Source organism: Penicillium subrubescens (genome assembly GCF_028828155.1).
Source record: "Penicillium subrubescens strain IBT 31985 chromosome Unknown utg000007l_segment0_segment0, whole genome shotgun sequence".
Classification (NCBI taxonomy): Eukaryota; Fungi; Ascomycota; class Eurotiomycetes; order Eurotiales; family Aspergillaceae; genus Penicillium; species Penicillium subrubescens.
In genome coordinates, this window is record NW_026643157.1 from 933,143 (window position 1) to 948,481 (window position 15,339).

Consider the following 15,339-nt stretch of genomic DNA (forward strand, 5'->3'; position numbering starts at 1 on the left):
ACAGAAGTACGAAACCATGGTATCTTCCACCATTGATAAGTCAAAGCCGTATTTCCCTCTCGCTGGAGGCGCTGATGATGGCTGGTCTACCGAGGATGAAGCAACGGCTACATGCTTTTGTGGTGCGGTGCAACTCTCATTCGTAAGTCTCGATTCCAATCCTGCTCTTGCTTTTGCGCTACTCTAACAGCGGCTCCAAATTTCCAGCCGACCCATGGACCCGGCTACGTCGGCTCCTTCATCTGTAACTGCTCTGACTGCCACAAGCTCACCGCGTCTGTGCACGCGACCAACTTCACGGTCTATGACACGCACTTGAAACATCTGCGTGGCCGCGATAACTTGAAGACATACAGCCAATCGCGCACTGTGTTCTTCAAAACTCCCGGCAATGACAACACCATGACGAACTACTTCTGTTCCACGTGCGGCTCCCTCATGTACCGCGTCGGTGCGGCTTTCCCGGGCATGAGTATTCTGCGCGTTGGCAGTGTGGATGATTTCTCTTTGCACGAGACTAAACTGAGACCCACGATGGAGCAGTTTACCAAGGACCGCGTGGCCTGGAAGGCTCCTACGGAAGGGGCTAAGCAGTTTGTGGAGGATGGTCTGCACGTACAGTAGGAGTTGGAGTTGCAATTGCCTACAGTACCAGTGCGCACGAATCGTCTATCAAGCCATCTACGTTAATGACAAGTTCCAATGACAATGATGTTGTATTTGCACCCCTACTGTATCAGTTCTTTAGATCCTCTCACTTTTTGATCTCCTTTAACATTCCCTTACTGTCACCAGAGTGGCAAAGGAAAGTGACACCTACCCAGATTCTCGAGGCCCTCACAGGCTCTGTAGTTTGACTTGTTTGCATTACTGGAAATTCTAGTTTCCTAGGATCGGCAATACAGCCATAAGACACAGCGTCGGTTTTTAATTAAAGTAAACCACAGTAATAATGCGATACTGGAATATTGATATTACAAGTCTATTCCTAATATAGACTAACCAGTCTTGCTATTAGGGTTTGAGAACCAATCGAAGAGTGCAGGTGGTCGCACCAATTTCGGGAAGTACTGTAGGACAACTTCCCGGGGTGTCAGTCATCTTGTTATTATTGGATTGTTGACTCTCCAATCTGTGTCGCTCTTCCATATATGTCTTCCCGAATATTGTCTGGGACGTCATCATGGGATTGCACGGTTCCCACTTTCTCCACAAAGTCAATTAGACGTTTTAAATGATGGGTTCTCAGTCCATAGTGTTTTTTCCCGTGAAGGTCTTGCCAGCAATATCGGCCTAGATGGCATGACGAGGAAGGACAGCGCATTAGATTGTAAACACTCCGCCAGACAGACTCTTCTCCAGAGGCCGGCATCCAGTTGGGCATCTCGCTCGTTAAGCATTCTTTTAATAACAGATGACCGTCCTCTTTTCTTAACTCTACCCGAGGCGGTTCTGGGGAGGCGGTCATCCTCAACGTATTTAAAGGTAATACTTAACCTCAGTTTCTTACCTCGACAAAACAGTTCCCCCCATCTAAGCAGCTGTTTTTCCACAGGGGTCTAATCGATGTTGAAATTCTCAAATCGCTTCGTCAAGTCGCGTTGGGAACGATCGTTCACCGGCAGATCGAGGTATCATCCGACCCTCCCAGCACGGGATGTTTTCCCTTCAAGCAACTTCTCCAACTTGGGCCTCAAGTTCACCGGCCAGTAGGCACTCGGAGTTAGAGCTACGTCCTCTTCTATGTCTCGTGAGATGACCTTCCTATTCAGCATAACCTTCCACTCTATCATATACTGGATACAGCTTGCCGGAAGCTCATCATTTTGTATTTCCTCGTCCCACTCGGAGAGCTGGAGTAGTTTGGGGTTTCCTGCGTCGACTTGGCATAACTCTGCGAGACCGTTCTGGGTGGAATACCCGGGGGAAGGACTAAGCCCGCATCGTGGCTCAGGTGTGCAACCGAAGTATCCTGGAGTGGGGGCATATTGCGAATCCTGGTCCGACGCTTCTAGCTCATAGGATGATCGAAGATCATTACCGTTGCAATACGAGTCAACAGTCATCGTCGCTGTTCTAAGGGTTCTACCGATTCTAACGTCAGCACAATTTCGGACACGCAAAGCCAGGCGGGTACAGGCCCCAATCAGAATGCCAGCATTGTTACACCACGTATAGGAAAGCGTTCACCAAACCAATGCTGTCTCTATAAACGTCGTTCTTTCACAGTGGTCGCTCCTGCGGATGCCGAGTATTTGATAAAGGGGAGAAGTCGAATTCAGGCCAGGTAGCCACACTGACAAGGAGAAATGCCTTCTGTTTGCCTTGTTTGCATGGCCAACGTTCTAGAAGCCCTTCGGACCATACCAGATTATTACGGATGCTATTTTTACGCTGTTATTTACAACCGTACGGGCATACTGCCAAGAAAGGGGTTCGAGGGTCGGTTAACTGTAATAGGTATAGCGCAGTTTCAAAAGAGGCATTGAGAAAGAATCTCTGTGTGAAGGTGGTGAATCTGATTTCGATCCATGCTGTACATTAAATTCGGATACGGAGATTTGTTATCCAGATACCTCCGATGCAGTCATCTCTATATACAAAACCGCCAAAAATGCCAGAAAAAGTCCCAGTACAGTAGTAGCATGAATGCCAAGCTACTCTCTTCATCTTTTCACCTCACAGTAACATTCAAAGCCCACGATTTTTTCTTCACATCACTCCACTCCTCTTTACCGACCCATCCACCCACCATCCACCGTAATAATTTCACCAGAGACATAGCTACTGGCACCACTCGCCAAGAACACCACCACGCCCTTAAAGTCCTCCGGCTGACCCCACCGACCGGCCGGGATACGCGCCATAATGCTAGTATTCCGGCTCTCATCATTGATCAATGCGGTGTTCATGTCCGTGGCAATGTACCCAGGGGCAATAGCGTTGACATTGATACCCTTGGCCACCCACTCATTTGACAGAGCCTTGGTGAGCTGGCCCACGCCGCCCTTGGACGCGGCGTAGGCGGGCACGGTGATGCCACCCTGGAAGGTTAGTAGCGAGGCGACGTTGATGATGGAACCCCGTCGGCCGGAGGGGAACTCGGAAGCGTCGCGGGCAAGGAGGTAGGCGCCGAACTCGCGGCAGAGGATGAAGACTTGAGAGAGGTTGACTTCCAGGACCTGTTCGTTGACATGGTTAGCGAATGTTTCAGGTGAAATGAAGGGGTTGTAGCTTGCAGAAGCTTGGGAGTGTGAAATTGTTCTAAAGATAAGAATGTGGTACTGACCTCGTCCCAGTCCTCGTCCGGGAACTTTTCACTCGGGTGTCGCCGTTGAATACCCGCACAGTTCAGCAGGATGTCCGGCTTGAAGCCTTGGCTCACTACTGCAGGAATGATCTCCTTGACAGCCTTGCGGTCCGATAGCTCGGCCACGTGGATATGGGCCTTACGGCCTAGGCGGTTGATAATCTCGTCCTTGGTGGCTGTGTTGGACTCGTCGCGCTGAATCAGAATGATATCGGCGCCGGCTTCGGCCAGAGCCAAGGCCATGGCCTGGCCAATGCCTCGCGTGCCACCGGTGACAACGGCGGTGCGGCCGCTCAAGGAAAAGAGAGATGATACTGTGGCTGCCATTGTGAATATGTGTATATACCTTAAGGCTAATCAAGGTAAAATGGAGGGAAGTAAAATAGAAAATCGAAGAAAATGCCCCTCCAAATATTGTTGAAATGACCGCAAGTCACAAGATGATGGTTTCCCCACGCGCGGGGGTCGTGGAATGAAAGGGGAATACTCCGTTGCCGAGTCCCGTTGCCGTCGGCTATTGAGCAGTTGGCGGTTGGCAGATGGCCCCCAACAGATGCCAATAGCCAAGTACTGAAGAGTTGCAGATGGATGTTATTGAGTAGTTCAATTGAAAAAATCTTCTGTATATTAGATAGTCCAGAAAAAAAGGAGAATTCCTTCGTATGTAGAATCATTTATATTCGTAGAAAACAGAATTCGGGAGGTGGTCGACTCGGCCCTCTTTTGATTTCCCCACACTTCCACTGGGAGGAGCTTCAAACCTTCAGCGTCTCCGATGAGTAATGACCAGCCCAGTGCGCTACTCGATATCCGGTGGGTCTCAACAACAGTCGGCCTCTGTTTTCCTATCCATCCCCAGCATCGGGCAATAATGTCCCTGTAATTCCACATACGGCCCGGCCAAAGATGGAGTCCCCGGACCACGCTGCCTCGCGCCGGCTTGACCACGTCGTCAAGCGCGTCTCGCGGGCTTGTCTGCATTGCAGGCAGCGCAAGTCACGCTGTGACCTGTAAGTCACCCTCCCTCCCTTTCACCGGGGGCTTATCTCGTCAACCTGAACTCCGCACTTTTTCCCCCGGATCTGCAAGCCGTATAGGTGTAGGTGTGTCCGCTAATTTCCACGCAATAGTGATAGCAATGGGAATCCTGGCAAGCCGCCGTGCCAGCGGTGTGTTCGCGAGCATCGCGAATGTGTACTCGGTGGCTCGAATCGAGGTGGACGTCGCATTCGCAAGAATAAGATTAAAAATTTTACACCAGCTCAGGATCCTTCGCCGAGTAAGGACTCTGAGGAGACTGAAAGTCCGGCCACCTCAGAGGTCCGCCGGGCGCCATCTGCTTCTTACCCTGGACCTGTCGTCTTTCTTCCGCCAATTCCTCCAGCTAGTACCACTGCTGGCTCTGCCGGTGCTTCCACGTCGGTAGCCGTCGAAGATGAGGACGAAGCTTCAATTGACTCTGTGCCTCGAAATCCTTCCGACGCCTGGCAATGCCTGACGGGTATCGCCACTCACAGTGCGGAGACGGCGCCAGAGGGCCGTGCCAGCACCCATGTACGGACTGACTCTATGTCGACGTATAATGGTCTACGCACTGGCATTGTATCTGATTACAATGTTCCGACCACCGGGATCAGAGCCTATCGCCTCGTCCAGTCCCGATCACTGGACCCAGGAACCGTGTGGCAGCTGGTCACTCGCTATGCCGAAAACTTCCACCCATATCTTCCCCTCGTACCACGAAAATACTTCGAGCGCTCAGCCCTTGACGACTTTGCCAATAACGAAAAACATCTCCTCACTGCTGTTCTCACCATTGCATCCAAGGACCTCGTCGACCGTCCCGAAATCCACGAGTACTGCTCCAAGTTCATGCACGAGCTGATTTCGGGCATCGCCGCTGGCGCAGAATGCGACGTAGAAGCCGTCGAGGCACTGCTATTACTAGCAGAATGGGAACCGCAGGGTCTCCGTCCACGCATTGAGCGCGTCGGTCGTGGCGAGGAAGACCGCGCTGCGTGGATGCACGTCGGACTCGCCCTGCGCTCAGGATACTTCATCGGACTTGATAGGACATCCTTCCGGGGAGATCCGTACGGTGATCAAGAATCAGAAGCCCGTCGACGATTGGCCTGGGCCAGTTGCTATGTATCGGATCGATTGATCTCAGTACGCATTGGGCGTGCATTCTGGTCGCGTGGACCGGGACCGATGACCGGTCTATCGAGCCAGGATTTCCCGTCGCTACAGCCTGCCAAGGAGGGTGATGAGGATTACTCGAAGATCTATCAGGCGATGCTGGACCTCACGCAGTTGTATGGAAATGTGCATGAGGTCTTGTACTCGGGTATGCGTACGAGTAATCAGATGATGTTGATGGGCGACTATGTGAAATACGTCGATGACTTTCGGCTGGCCATCTTGCGATGGAAGTCGCTCTGGGGGCCTTTGGACTGTAAGTCTACACTTTTGTTTCATGTTGCCATTGGCGTTTCATGTTGTAGTGATACTGACGCAAACAGGCTCGCCGCCAATGCGCGCAACATTGCAATTGTCATATGAATATCTACGTCTATATACTACTGCATTCGCCTTCCAAGCTGCAATCTCGCAATCTCTAGCAAAGCCAAAGACGGACAGGAGTACGCACCGGGAGCAATTGAGGTCTACGTTCAAGAACGTGGCTTCGATGCAGGACTCGCGGTTTATCTACGAGTCTGTTGATGCAGCAAAGGCCTACTTGACTATTTTGGTAGACTCGGTCGATCCAGAGAGGCATTTGCATTTCATGCCTCTCCGGTTCTATCTGTAAGTCGGGTCACCCTACTGGAAAAGGATCATTCTAACGAATTCCAGATATGGTATCTACTCTGCCGTCTTCCTTTACAAGGTAAGAGCTAAAACCGTCATCTGACTTTTGAAATCTAATTTTCTAATCATTTCGTTCTAGGCCCGCTCCTTTGGCATGATGGTTCCCTCCGAGGAAGCCAAAGTCCAGGGTTTAGTAGCTCGAACTACAGAAGTTCTTAGGCAAGCAAGTGCCGGTCCCGACGATATCGGATCGCGGTACTCTCGCCTACTAGAACTTCTCTGGCGGACAAAGCCGTCCATGAGCAGTGCCAACACATCCGCAGAATCGCAGCAGAACAGCGACTTCTCAATGCAGACAGCATTGGCCAATCCAGTCACAGACCCCACATACATGGACTTTAGTCCTGCAAACGACTTCTCCTGGCTGGACCTGGAAGCCGTGGGCGACTATGTCTCCGGCGATCAAATTCCGGGTGGCCTGCTGGGTCTAGATACATTCCAGAACGGATCTGATCCATACCAACCAGGGCAGGACCGGTCGCAGGTTTGGCAGCCATCGGCCTGGCTGGGTGACATGAGCAGCAATCTCCTCTTTTAGGCTTTAGCGTGCGACTCTTTAGCGGCGGGCTCGTTCAAAGCCCGTTGGTGCGGCAAATGATGCGGGGCTGTGGGAGCTCCGCTCGGAGATAACGCCGACCCTCCCGACTCACGAGGGGTAACCGAGGCCATGGTGGTTATTTTGAGGACGCAAGACATCCTTTCTTGAAGGTTCTTGGATGTTTTCTCTTTTGTAAAAACTCTTTCCACACTCAACTACTGTCTCATAATGTCGCCCAACGAGATTCGCGGCCGTCTGGCCCTCATCACTGGCGCATCGGGAGGGTGAGTTCTCAACAGCACCCCCACGCAAGATGCCACCAGCTAACGCTTGCTTGATTAACTTCAGTATCGGATCAGCTTGTGCAGACCAGCTCGCACAACATGGTGTCCACCTCGCCCTAACCTATTCCACCAACCTCGACGCCATGAACGCAGTCGTAAAAGACCTCCAATCCAAATACGCAGAGCACAAGCTCCGCATCTCCATCCACCAAGTCGACGTCGGCTCAGCCGACCAAATCGAATCCATGTTCCAGCAAATCGACAAAGAGCACGGTCAGCGACCGGACATTCTCATCTCCAACGCTGGATACGGCAAGCGCTTCCCCAACGTGTGGGATATTACCCTCGAGGAGTTCGATTACACGTTGAACATTAACCTCCGCGCTTCTTTCATCCTTGTCAAGGGTGTGGTTGAACATATGAAGACCCAGCGTTGGGGTCGAATCGTGTTTATGTCCTCGATTGCTGCGCAAGGAGGTGGCATCAATGGATGTCGTACGTCTTTCCCATCCCCGCCTTGATATTATCTTTCGGTATTTAACCATCTCCATTCGCACAGACTACGCCGCATCCAAAGGTGGTCTCACTGGTATGATGAAAAATCTCTCCACTCGTCTCGCCGAATTCAACATCAGCGTCAATGACGTTGCGCCCGCTATGATCGGTGATACGGGTATGATCCCTAATGCGGCGGCGATCCCCGAGGTCGCGGCTGGTATTCCGCTGCAGAGACTGGGGACGCCGGAGGAGACGGCTAATGTTGTTACTATGTTGTGTAAAACGGGGTATATGACTGGTCAGAGTCTCCTGTTGGCTGGGGGGTTGAAATAGAAATAGCTTATATGCATATGTTTGATATGAAAGCAATGTGAATATGTGTAGAATTGAAAAGTCATCATGCATTCTAGGCTATAAACAGAAACTATCAATTTGCGCCAGTCGACGGCGCATGCAACCAATCTCCATCACCCCCCAACTACTATCACAAAGGGTATTTTTTTCAAAAGAGTCATCAACGTCATCACAAAAATAAAACTGCCCTCAGCCCCCGGTCCATCCCCACATCATCATCATTTTTTACAACCGACCCAGAGCCTGCGGCTTATTCTCAATAATAACCTTAACCACAGGCTTCCCATCCTCATCAACACCCTTGCCAGCAAGCGTAAACGCCCGCTCACCCTCCTCAAGAGACAATCGGTGCGTCACAACCTTCTCCTCGGTGCTCTTCATCTTGCCACTAGCCAGCAGGGCAATAGCAGCCGGGTACGCATACCCATCATATCGGAATACACCAATGATATCAACCTCACGCAGAGCCGCGGCACCAACGGGCAGAGTCTGGATGGGATTACCCATACCAATCTGCACAAGGACACCGCCCGGTGCGGAGGCGTAGATCCCAGCCTGCACGCAAGCAGGGACGCCTGTGCAGTCATAAACGCGGCTGAAGCCTGACACAGGCGGGACGCCATCGGCCTGCGCAGCTTGGGTGAGAGATGCAGCGACGTTCTGGGCGTTCTGAAGAGCCCAGGCTGTCTGGTCTGCGTGCGGGGCGTCCTTGGGAGGGGGTGGGTTTGCGGGATCGCCGCGGGGGATGAGAGATGTCTTCAGGCCGAGACCGAGGGAGGCTGCGATTTCGAGACGCGAGGCGTCGATGTCGGCTACGACGATGGTATCGAAGTTCTCGGATACCGCGAGCGCGGAAGCGATGAGCAGACCGATTGCGCCGGCGCCGAAGACCAGCGCCGCAGTTCCTTCGCCCGTGCTACGAGCCAGGGCTACTTCGTCCTTGGTAGGAGGACGCGAGCGACGAATGGCATGCAGACAGACAGCCAACGGCTCGACGAGCGCACCGCCCGCGTCGGAGACATTGGCCGGGAGAGCGTGGCACATGGCAGCTGGGTGGTTGGTGCGTTCCATGAGGGTACCGTCGAGATGGGGGAAGGCCTTTGCGCTAGAGCGGAACTGCATCTTCGCGCAGATGTTGTAGCGGCCTTGTTTGCAGAGGGCGCATGTACGGCAGGGAAGGCCGACTTCGAGGGCGACACGGTCGCCGACTTTGAAGGTTGTTACTTCGGGGCCGATGGCTGTGACTGTGCCGGCGGATTCGTGGCCGAGACACATAGGCGCGCGTACAACGAAATCGCCATTGCGGCCGTGGGAGTAATAGTGCAGGTCGGAGCCGCAGAGGCCGGTGGCTGTGACGGCGACTTGGATGTCTGCGCCTGTTGGGGCAGGGACGGTGCGTTTTTCCTGTAAAGTACGTGGTTAATTTTGTTTATGTAGGTTCAATAGGGACGTCATCGGCCTTACCAGACGGAGATCCTTAGCGCCGTGCAAGACGAGCGCGGTAGCAGATGTTTCTGTTGACATGATGGAGGTAGTGTGTATGTGAATGGGGAGAATGAATCGAATGGATCGTGAGTTGAAGCAATAAGAAATAGAGCCGGGTCACAATTCCAGCGGCATCTGACTCGGCCCCTCCTGCATGTTTCCCCTCATTATCCGTTTGGATATCCGTGTGGGGTGGATAAATGAAGGCAATACAGTTGGGCCCGAGTACCGGAGATGCTCCGCGGGGCTGATCGGCTTTTGCCAGTTGAAAAGGGAAATGTTCAATAGCCGAGATGATACCCCCGCGGGTGAACGTGGGGGCTGTTGGAGAAGACGTGGTGGAGGAGCTCCTCCACGTTCTTGGACTTCTTTTTTGTACTGTTCATAGCAGGAATAACACTGGAGAAAGAGGCCATTGTGTAGGTGTGCAATTGAGGGTAAATACTCACGATTAAATGTAGAATGATCTATAGATACGATCCTGTTTCTATAGATCCGTCGGAAGTCAAGTTCCACGCAAATCTCCAACTCCGTCTCCGATGCCCCCAGTTCTTCGCCACGTCCCACCGAATCGCACGAGGGCTGATAGCAAATCGTGGGGTGTCGCTTGAGTTTTAGCCTGAAGCTGGTCATCACCTCTCTTTTTCTTTTCTCCTTCTTCCACATTCTTCTCCTATTCATCTCTGCCTGCTATCCCCTCAACTTCCCCCTCTCTATCCCTTACAGACCAGCTCTATACTTCCCCCGCAAGAAAGCGACAGTAGGTGACACATCTACCCCAACTGACATCATACATGAAGCTGATTGCGATCGCAGAATTCATTCACAATGCCTTCTCAAGCTGCGCTCCTCATTGGAGGCATCACCCACGCGCGCAAGGAGTGGGAAGCTCTGTCTTCCATTCTGACGCTGAAGGTATGCGCAATACCTCGCCGATTCAAATACGCGGCGGCAAGTAACTAACACGCGCGCAGGAATTCCCCAGCGGAAACCGTGAAGAATTCATCCAGAACTGCAAGTCAGGAGAGTACGACGACGTGGTTGCAATTTACCGGTCCAACACTTCCAACAAGGTGCGCAAGCCTAAGAAAATCTGACCCATTGACATAGCGCATGGCTAAAAAAAGATTGAATAGTACACCGGCAATTTTAATGAAGAATTGCTCTCGGTTCTGCCCAAGTCCGTCCGCTATATTTGTCACAATGGTGCTGGCTATGATAACCTGGATATTCCTGGTTGCACTAAGAGGAATATTGCTGTCTCCAGCACTCCCGTGGCTGTGAATAATGCTACTGCCGATGTGGGCATTTTCCTGATGATCGGTGCCCTGCGCCAGGCTTATGTGCCTATTGCTGCTATTCGGGCTGGTTAGTCGCTATCCTTCAAAGAGATCATCACGTTTAAGGGATTTCTGCTAAATTTTGAATGCGCGACAGGCACATGGCAAGGAGAGACCACCACCGGCCATGATCCCCAGGGCAAGGTCCTCGGTATCCTGGGCATGGGCGGTATTGGACGGGTAAGAGTGATAACCCTCAGAAAAAGACGGCATCCACTGACAGTTCATTAGGAAATGGCTACTCGGGCCAAGGCCTTTGGAATGAAGATTCAATACCACAACCGCACGCGTCTCCCCGCCGAACTCGAAGCCGGTGCCACCTACGTCTCCTTTGATGAGCTCCTCGCCAACTCCGATGTCTTCAGTCTGAACCTGGCATTGAACCCTTCCACTCGGCACATCATCGGTGCCACCGAGTTTGGCAAGATGAAGGATGGTGTGGTGATTGTCAACACTGCGCGTGGAGCCTTGATTGATGAGAATGCGCTGGTCGCTGCGCTTGATTCCGGCAAGGTAAGAAAGAGTATTACAACCCCGGAAATAATGAAACATAAAACTGACCGTGTTTTGAATAGGTGCGCTCTGCCGGTCTCGACGTGTACGAGGAAGAGCCCAAGGTCCACGCCGGTCTCTTGAGTAACCCGCGGGTTATGCTACTGCCTCACATCGGCACAAATACCTATGAGACACAAAAGGAGATGGAGATCTTGGTTCTGGATAACTTGAAGTTGGGAGTGGAAAAGGGAGAGTTGATTACACAGGTACCGGAGCAGAAGCGATAGATCGTTCTGTGAGATCCTTTTTGTCTAGATTGTTCTGCTTTTTGCATGTTTTGGAAATATAGCGGTACATATCCCAAATTTACTGTGATCCTACTTCATCAGTGGGGAGACCTGATTCAAGTTTAACAATAAGACTAGCTCAGGTTTAGGGTGGGCTTAATCCCTTCTCGGGGTAATGCCATGATACTAAACTCCAATGGGGACATCCTTCCTGAACGAGAAGTTAGGAAAGTGCCGGTGCCATGGTTCAGGTTAGGCCACCGACTTGCATCTCATCACCTTGACATCTCGGGCTTTCGCTCTTCCAAATCAACGCTTATTTCTTTCAACTTCCCAATCCTTGATTTACTGGTCAGGACAATATTGCCAAGTCTTCCCAGCCTACTACACTAGCCGGGCTTCCTCCCGTGCTAATCTCGTTCATCGCCGAGGCTCTCGCTCCAGAGGATCTGGCTTGTCTTTCACTCTGCAATCATCAACTGTCCACATTTCTTGAACCTCAACGGAGCCATCTACGCAGTGAGAATAATGATCGCTGGTTATCAACCGAGCAAGAGCAGATCAGAATGGCCATCTTGCACCGGCTAGAGCGCGACCTACCTAACTACTTTGCTTGCCATATATGTTTTCTCCTCCATAAGTACGATGGCTCTCAATACTACGGTCCCTGCGAACTAGTCTCTCCGCTCGGTGATTCAGAGCTTCTATGTCTTGCCTCGTATCCCGAGGCGCTGGAGGTTGGCGTGGAAACTAATCCGCGGTCCCTTTTCAAGTACCATTTTAGTTTTATTCATGTCCAGCTCGCCATGAGAAGGTTCCATTACGGGCCAAGTGCTGGAATCAGCACCGACTCGCTATTTTACACTGAAGTCCGCAACACATACAGTATCTCGCGCCCCCCGGAACAAATCACTCTAATTTCAATCGAGGCAGCGATCTGTTCATCCCCGGCAACTCTGTGCTTACGCATGCAAGCAATTGAGGAATCCCGAGGGACATTAGAACATGTTCTATCTAAATGGGGAAGAATCCCTTTCCAACCGTTCTTGATCTGCCCTCACTTAGCCAGTCAAGATCTTTGGCGACAAATGAAACAAGCCTGGACAGGTTCTCTGGGTAACAGAGAGGCCTCTTCCTTCGTCGATACTTGTCGCAAGTGCAATACGGATTTCCAGATTGACATTGTTGCAAATGAACCTGAACTTTTCCTAGTGGTTACAACATGGTTTGATCTCGGTCCTGGTTTGGACCCAGAAGACCGCCGATGGACTCGGCACAGCTCGGATATAATGTTCAGTACCTGGTTCCGCGTTCGAGAGGATTCAGATACAGTGGATGGAGAGATCAATGTTCGAGAGTCTTTTGAAAGTGTATCGTCGCGGTCGTTTGAGGATGCGCGGTCTTACAATCTTTCTTGCCTCAAGGATCAGCGATATAAACAGGTCATGCGCGAGGTTACTGAGCCCCACGCATGCTGGTACTTGGTACATAATTGTGCGCGAACTTCCGACAATTAATCCAGTACCGAGGACCAAAGGGCGTCCGTAAGAATAGATCCGGCTCCGGAGGATAAGGCTGCGAGCGGGAGTGGACCTGCCTAAGTGATAGATACGGATGCTCTTTGCAGCCGTTATCTGCAGCTATAGCTAGTTGCTCTAACCCATACCCGTGTCGGTTATGGAAATTGGCTGTTAATGAAGGTAAAATATGCCCGCGGCTAACTTATAGTTATTCCGATAAGTTAGTAATACGTGGAATTACCTTTGGCTACTTTCAATATGTTCTATGCAATGCCAAAAGTGGATTGCAGGATAACCTCAGTGTACATTAATTGAGGGCTATATATTTGGCGAAATTAGTCAATACATTATCTTTCTCGATTGATAGCTTCATCTGATATTGCTTGGCTGGTCGTCCAGCAGGCTTTTGTTGATCTTTGAAGAATTGCATGGTCCTTGTTGCCTGAGGCTGCAATCTTGATGGGCCTGACACCGGACGGGAACAAAGTCATGTGATCCTCTCACATACTTTACATAATCATTTACCCAAGGCGGCTAGCGTTAGGGCTCGCTTAGGGCCCGAATGCCAAGAGCGAAAAAAACCGCACCAAACTTGGTGTTCAAGCGTCAGCCGGCTCGACGACGAAAGACGACAACATCCATCCGACTCCGAGGACCATCACCTTCCCCTCGCCAACTCCTTCAAGATGGTGAGTGCTACCCGTACCCATCGCCAGAGAAACTCGAATTCGACCTCTACGATTACATTCCCAAATGCCCCCAATTCAAGTCCAGCGAAAAGGGACCTGGAAACGCCAGTCCCGGTCCCGTCAACTTTTGACCTCGCCTTGAAGATCCCATCCACCACCCACCAACACACACAAAACCTCGACACAACATGATTGCTGACGACTCTCTTTTGCTTCGATGTACAGGTCCGTTACGCCGCCCAGGAGATCTCGGCCGCAAAGAGCGCCCGCGCGCGGGGCTCTTACCTGCGTGTCAGCTTCAAGAACACCCGTGAGACCGCTCAGGCCATCAACGGCATGAAGCTGCAGAAGGCTCTCACCTACCTCGAGAACGTCACCAAGAAGTCCATGGCCGTTCCCATGCGCCGCTACGCTGGCTCCACTGGCCGCACCGCCCAGGGTGAGTTGCCCTCGAAATTTTGATATTTTCCTACGTGACGGATGGATTCGGGTTGCAACGGTGTCCAGGGGGAGGATTAAAGAAGGCATGGGCATGGATTGAGTGCACGACAAGACCGCGCAGGATCTGAATCACATGGTTGTCGGTGATTGTTTTCTACGGAATTTGTGAACTATGCTGGATGGGGGGAACCGACACCGTTGCTGCTCGAAAAAATTCACTGTGGGAAAATTCACGGCTGTGGAACAATCGACTAATCAACCTCGTCTACAGGCAAGCAGTTCGGTGTCTCCAAGGCCCGCTGGCCCGTCAAGTCCGCCGAGTTCCTGATCGACCTCCTCAAGAACGCTGAGGCCAACGCCGACACCAAGGGTCTCGACACCGGTGCCCTTGTTGTCAAGCGCATCCAGGTTAACCAGGCTCCCAAGGGCCGCCGCCGCACTTACCGTGCTCACGGTCGTGTACGTTTTACCATTCCTCGAAAATTTGGGCCAATTTTTCATGAACATCCAAACTGACTTTTTCCCTCTTACTTTCCAGATCAACCCCTACATGACCAACCCCTGCCACATCGAGCTCATCCTCACCGAGGCTGACGAGGAGGTCGCCAAGGCCTCCGAGACCTCCCTCAAGGCTTCCCGCCTGTCTTCCCGCCAGCGCGGCTCCCAGATCCGCCGTGCCCTCACTGAGGCATAAACGGATCGCCTGAAGTTATGTTGAAATTGGGAAAGGGGGTTTCACGGGGACGACTTGGTGAAAAAGGATTTGCGGTGGACGGGTTTGACCGGAGTTCTTGCGCATCTGTATGTTGGAACGGAAAATGATACCGGATCATACAAGATTTTTTCTAAGGTCATGGCACCAACACTCGGAGGAGAACCAAATAAAAAGTTTAAACAGCGCCGCTCCGGAATGATGGATATAGGAATCTCTGTGTACTTGCCGGTCCGATCATGATTATCAATGTTGGTTCTTCTTCTGTGATTTGTTCGGCTCTGTGTGGGAGGGTTTTCCCGTGTAGGGTAGTGTTTTTTGGGTCTCTTTACCTAGACTTGTCTTTTCTGATCAGATTCAGTTCGTTCCAGATCGGATGCTCTGCGAGGGTTCTGGGAATGATGGTCCGCTCGGGTCCTAAAATAATATCATGTTTCACGACTCAAAGATGTATTCTTCTCTCAATCAGTTTGGAGATTGTAGCATAGACTATTGAATATGGTTCAACTCAGGCG

General features: G+C 51.5%; 8 protein-coding genes across 8 annotated transcripts; 5 read left to right on the top strand and 3 right to left on the bottom strand.

The window, feature by feature from the left end:
- Positions 1-16: 16 nt before the first annotated feature.
- N7473_010100 (GFA family protein) lies at positions 17-624 on the top strand (the record flags this gene model as incomplete). Its single annotated transcript, XM_057156039.1, has 2 exons — positions 17-142; positions 208-624. 2 exons carry the CDS (start codon positions 17-19, stop codon positions 622-624), a joined length of 543 nt encoding a protein of 180 aa, XP_057004694.1.
- A 1,010-nt stretch (positions 625-1,634) lies between these two features.
- On the bottom strand, positions 1,635-2,066 carry N7473_010101 (uncharacterized protein; the record flags this gene model as incomplete). Its single annotated transcript, XM_057156040.1, has 1 exon — positions 1,635-2,066. One exon carries the CDS (start codon positions 2,064-2,066, stop codon positions 1,635-1,637), a length of 432 nt encoding a protein of 143 aa, XP_057004695.1.
- Positions 2,067-2,732: 666 nt separating this feature from the next.
- Positions 2,733-3,716, bottom strand: N7473_010102 (putative 2-deoxy-D-gluconate 3-dehydrogenase; the record flags this gene model as incomplete). The annotated part of the gene is made up of 2 exons (XM_057156041.1): positions 3,290-3,716; positions 2,733-3,182 (listed from the first exon to the last, which is right to left on the bottom strand). Exons 1-2 carry the CDS (start codon positions 3,635-3,637, stop codon positions 2,733-2,735), a joined length of 798 nt encoding a protein of 265 aa, XP_057004696.1. The 5' UTR covers positions 3,638-3,716.
- A 500-nt stretch (positions 3,717-4,216) lies between these two features.
- N7473_010103 (Zn(II)2Cys6 transcription factor) lies at positions 4,217-6,719 on the top strand (the record flags this gene model as incomplete). The annotated part of the gene is made up of 5 exons (XM_057156042.1): positions 4,217-4,320; positions 4,441-5,765; positions 5,833-6,118; positions 6,167-6,200; positions 6,261-6,719. 5 exons carry the CDS (start codon positions 4,217-4,219, stop codon positions 6,717-6,719), a joined length of 2,208 nt encoding a protein of 735 aa, XP_057004697.1.
- Positions 6,720-6,947: 228 nt separating this feature from the next.
- N7473_010104 (SDR family NAD(P)-dependent oxidoreductase) lies at positions 6,948-7,879 on the top strand (the record flags this gene model as incomplete). Its single annotated transcript, XM_057156043.1, has 3 exons — positions 6,948-7,003; positions 7,068-7,498; positions 7,563-7,879. The coding sequence occupies 3 exons, from the start codon at positions 6,948-6,950 to the stop codon at positions 7,832-7,834; spliced, it is 759 nt and encodes a 252-aa protein (XP_057004698.1). The 3' UTR covers positions 7,835-7,879.
- Positions 7,880-7,900: 21 nt separating this feature from the next.
- On the bottom strand, positions 7,901-9,497 carry N7473_010105 (NAD(P)-dependent alcohol dehydrogenase). Its single transcript, XM_057156044.1, has 2 exons — positions 9,320-9,497; positions 7,901-9,259 (listed from the first exon to the last, which is right to left on the bottom strand). The coding sequence occupies exons 1-2, from the start codon at positions 9,377-9,379 to the stop codon at positions 8,081-8,083; spliced, it is 1,239 nt and encodes a 412-aa protein (XP_057004699.1). The 5' UTR covers positions 9,380-9,497; the 3' UTR covers positions 7,901-8,080.
- A 671-nt stretch (positions 9,498-10,168) lies between these two features.
- Positions 10,169-11,462, top strand: N7473_010106 (D-mandelate dehydrogenase-like dehydrogenase; the record flags this gene model as incomplete). The annotated part of the gene is made up of 6 exons (XM_057156045.1): positions 10,169-10,255; positions 10,315-10,413; positions 10,477-10,708; positions 10,778-10,860; positions 10,912-11,193; positions 11,256-11,462. 6 exons carry the CDS (start codon positions 10,169-10,171, stop codon positions 11,460-11,462), a joined length of 990 nt encoding a protein of 329 aa, XP_057004700.1.
- A 2,206-nt stretch (positions 11,463-13,668) lies between these two features.
- Positions 13,669-14,806, top strand: rpl17 (60S ribosomal protein uL22; the record flags this gene model as incomplete). The annotated part of the gene is made up of 4 exons (XM_057156046.1): positions 13,669-13,671; positions 13,897-14,110; positions 14,384-14,571; positions 14,651-14,806. The coding sequence occupies 4 exons, from the start codon at positions 13,669-13,671 to the stop codon at positions 14,804-14,806; spliced, it is 561 nt and encodes a 186-aa protein (XP_057004701.1).
- Between the last annotated feature and the right edge of the window lie 533 nt (positions 14,807-15,339).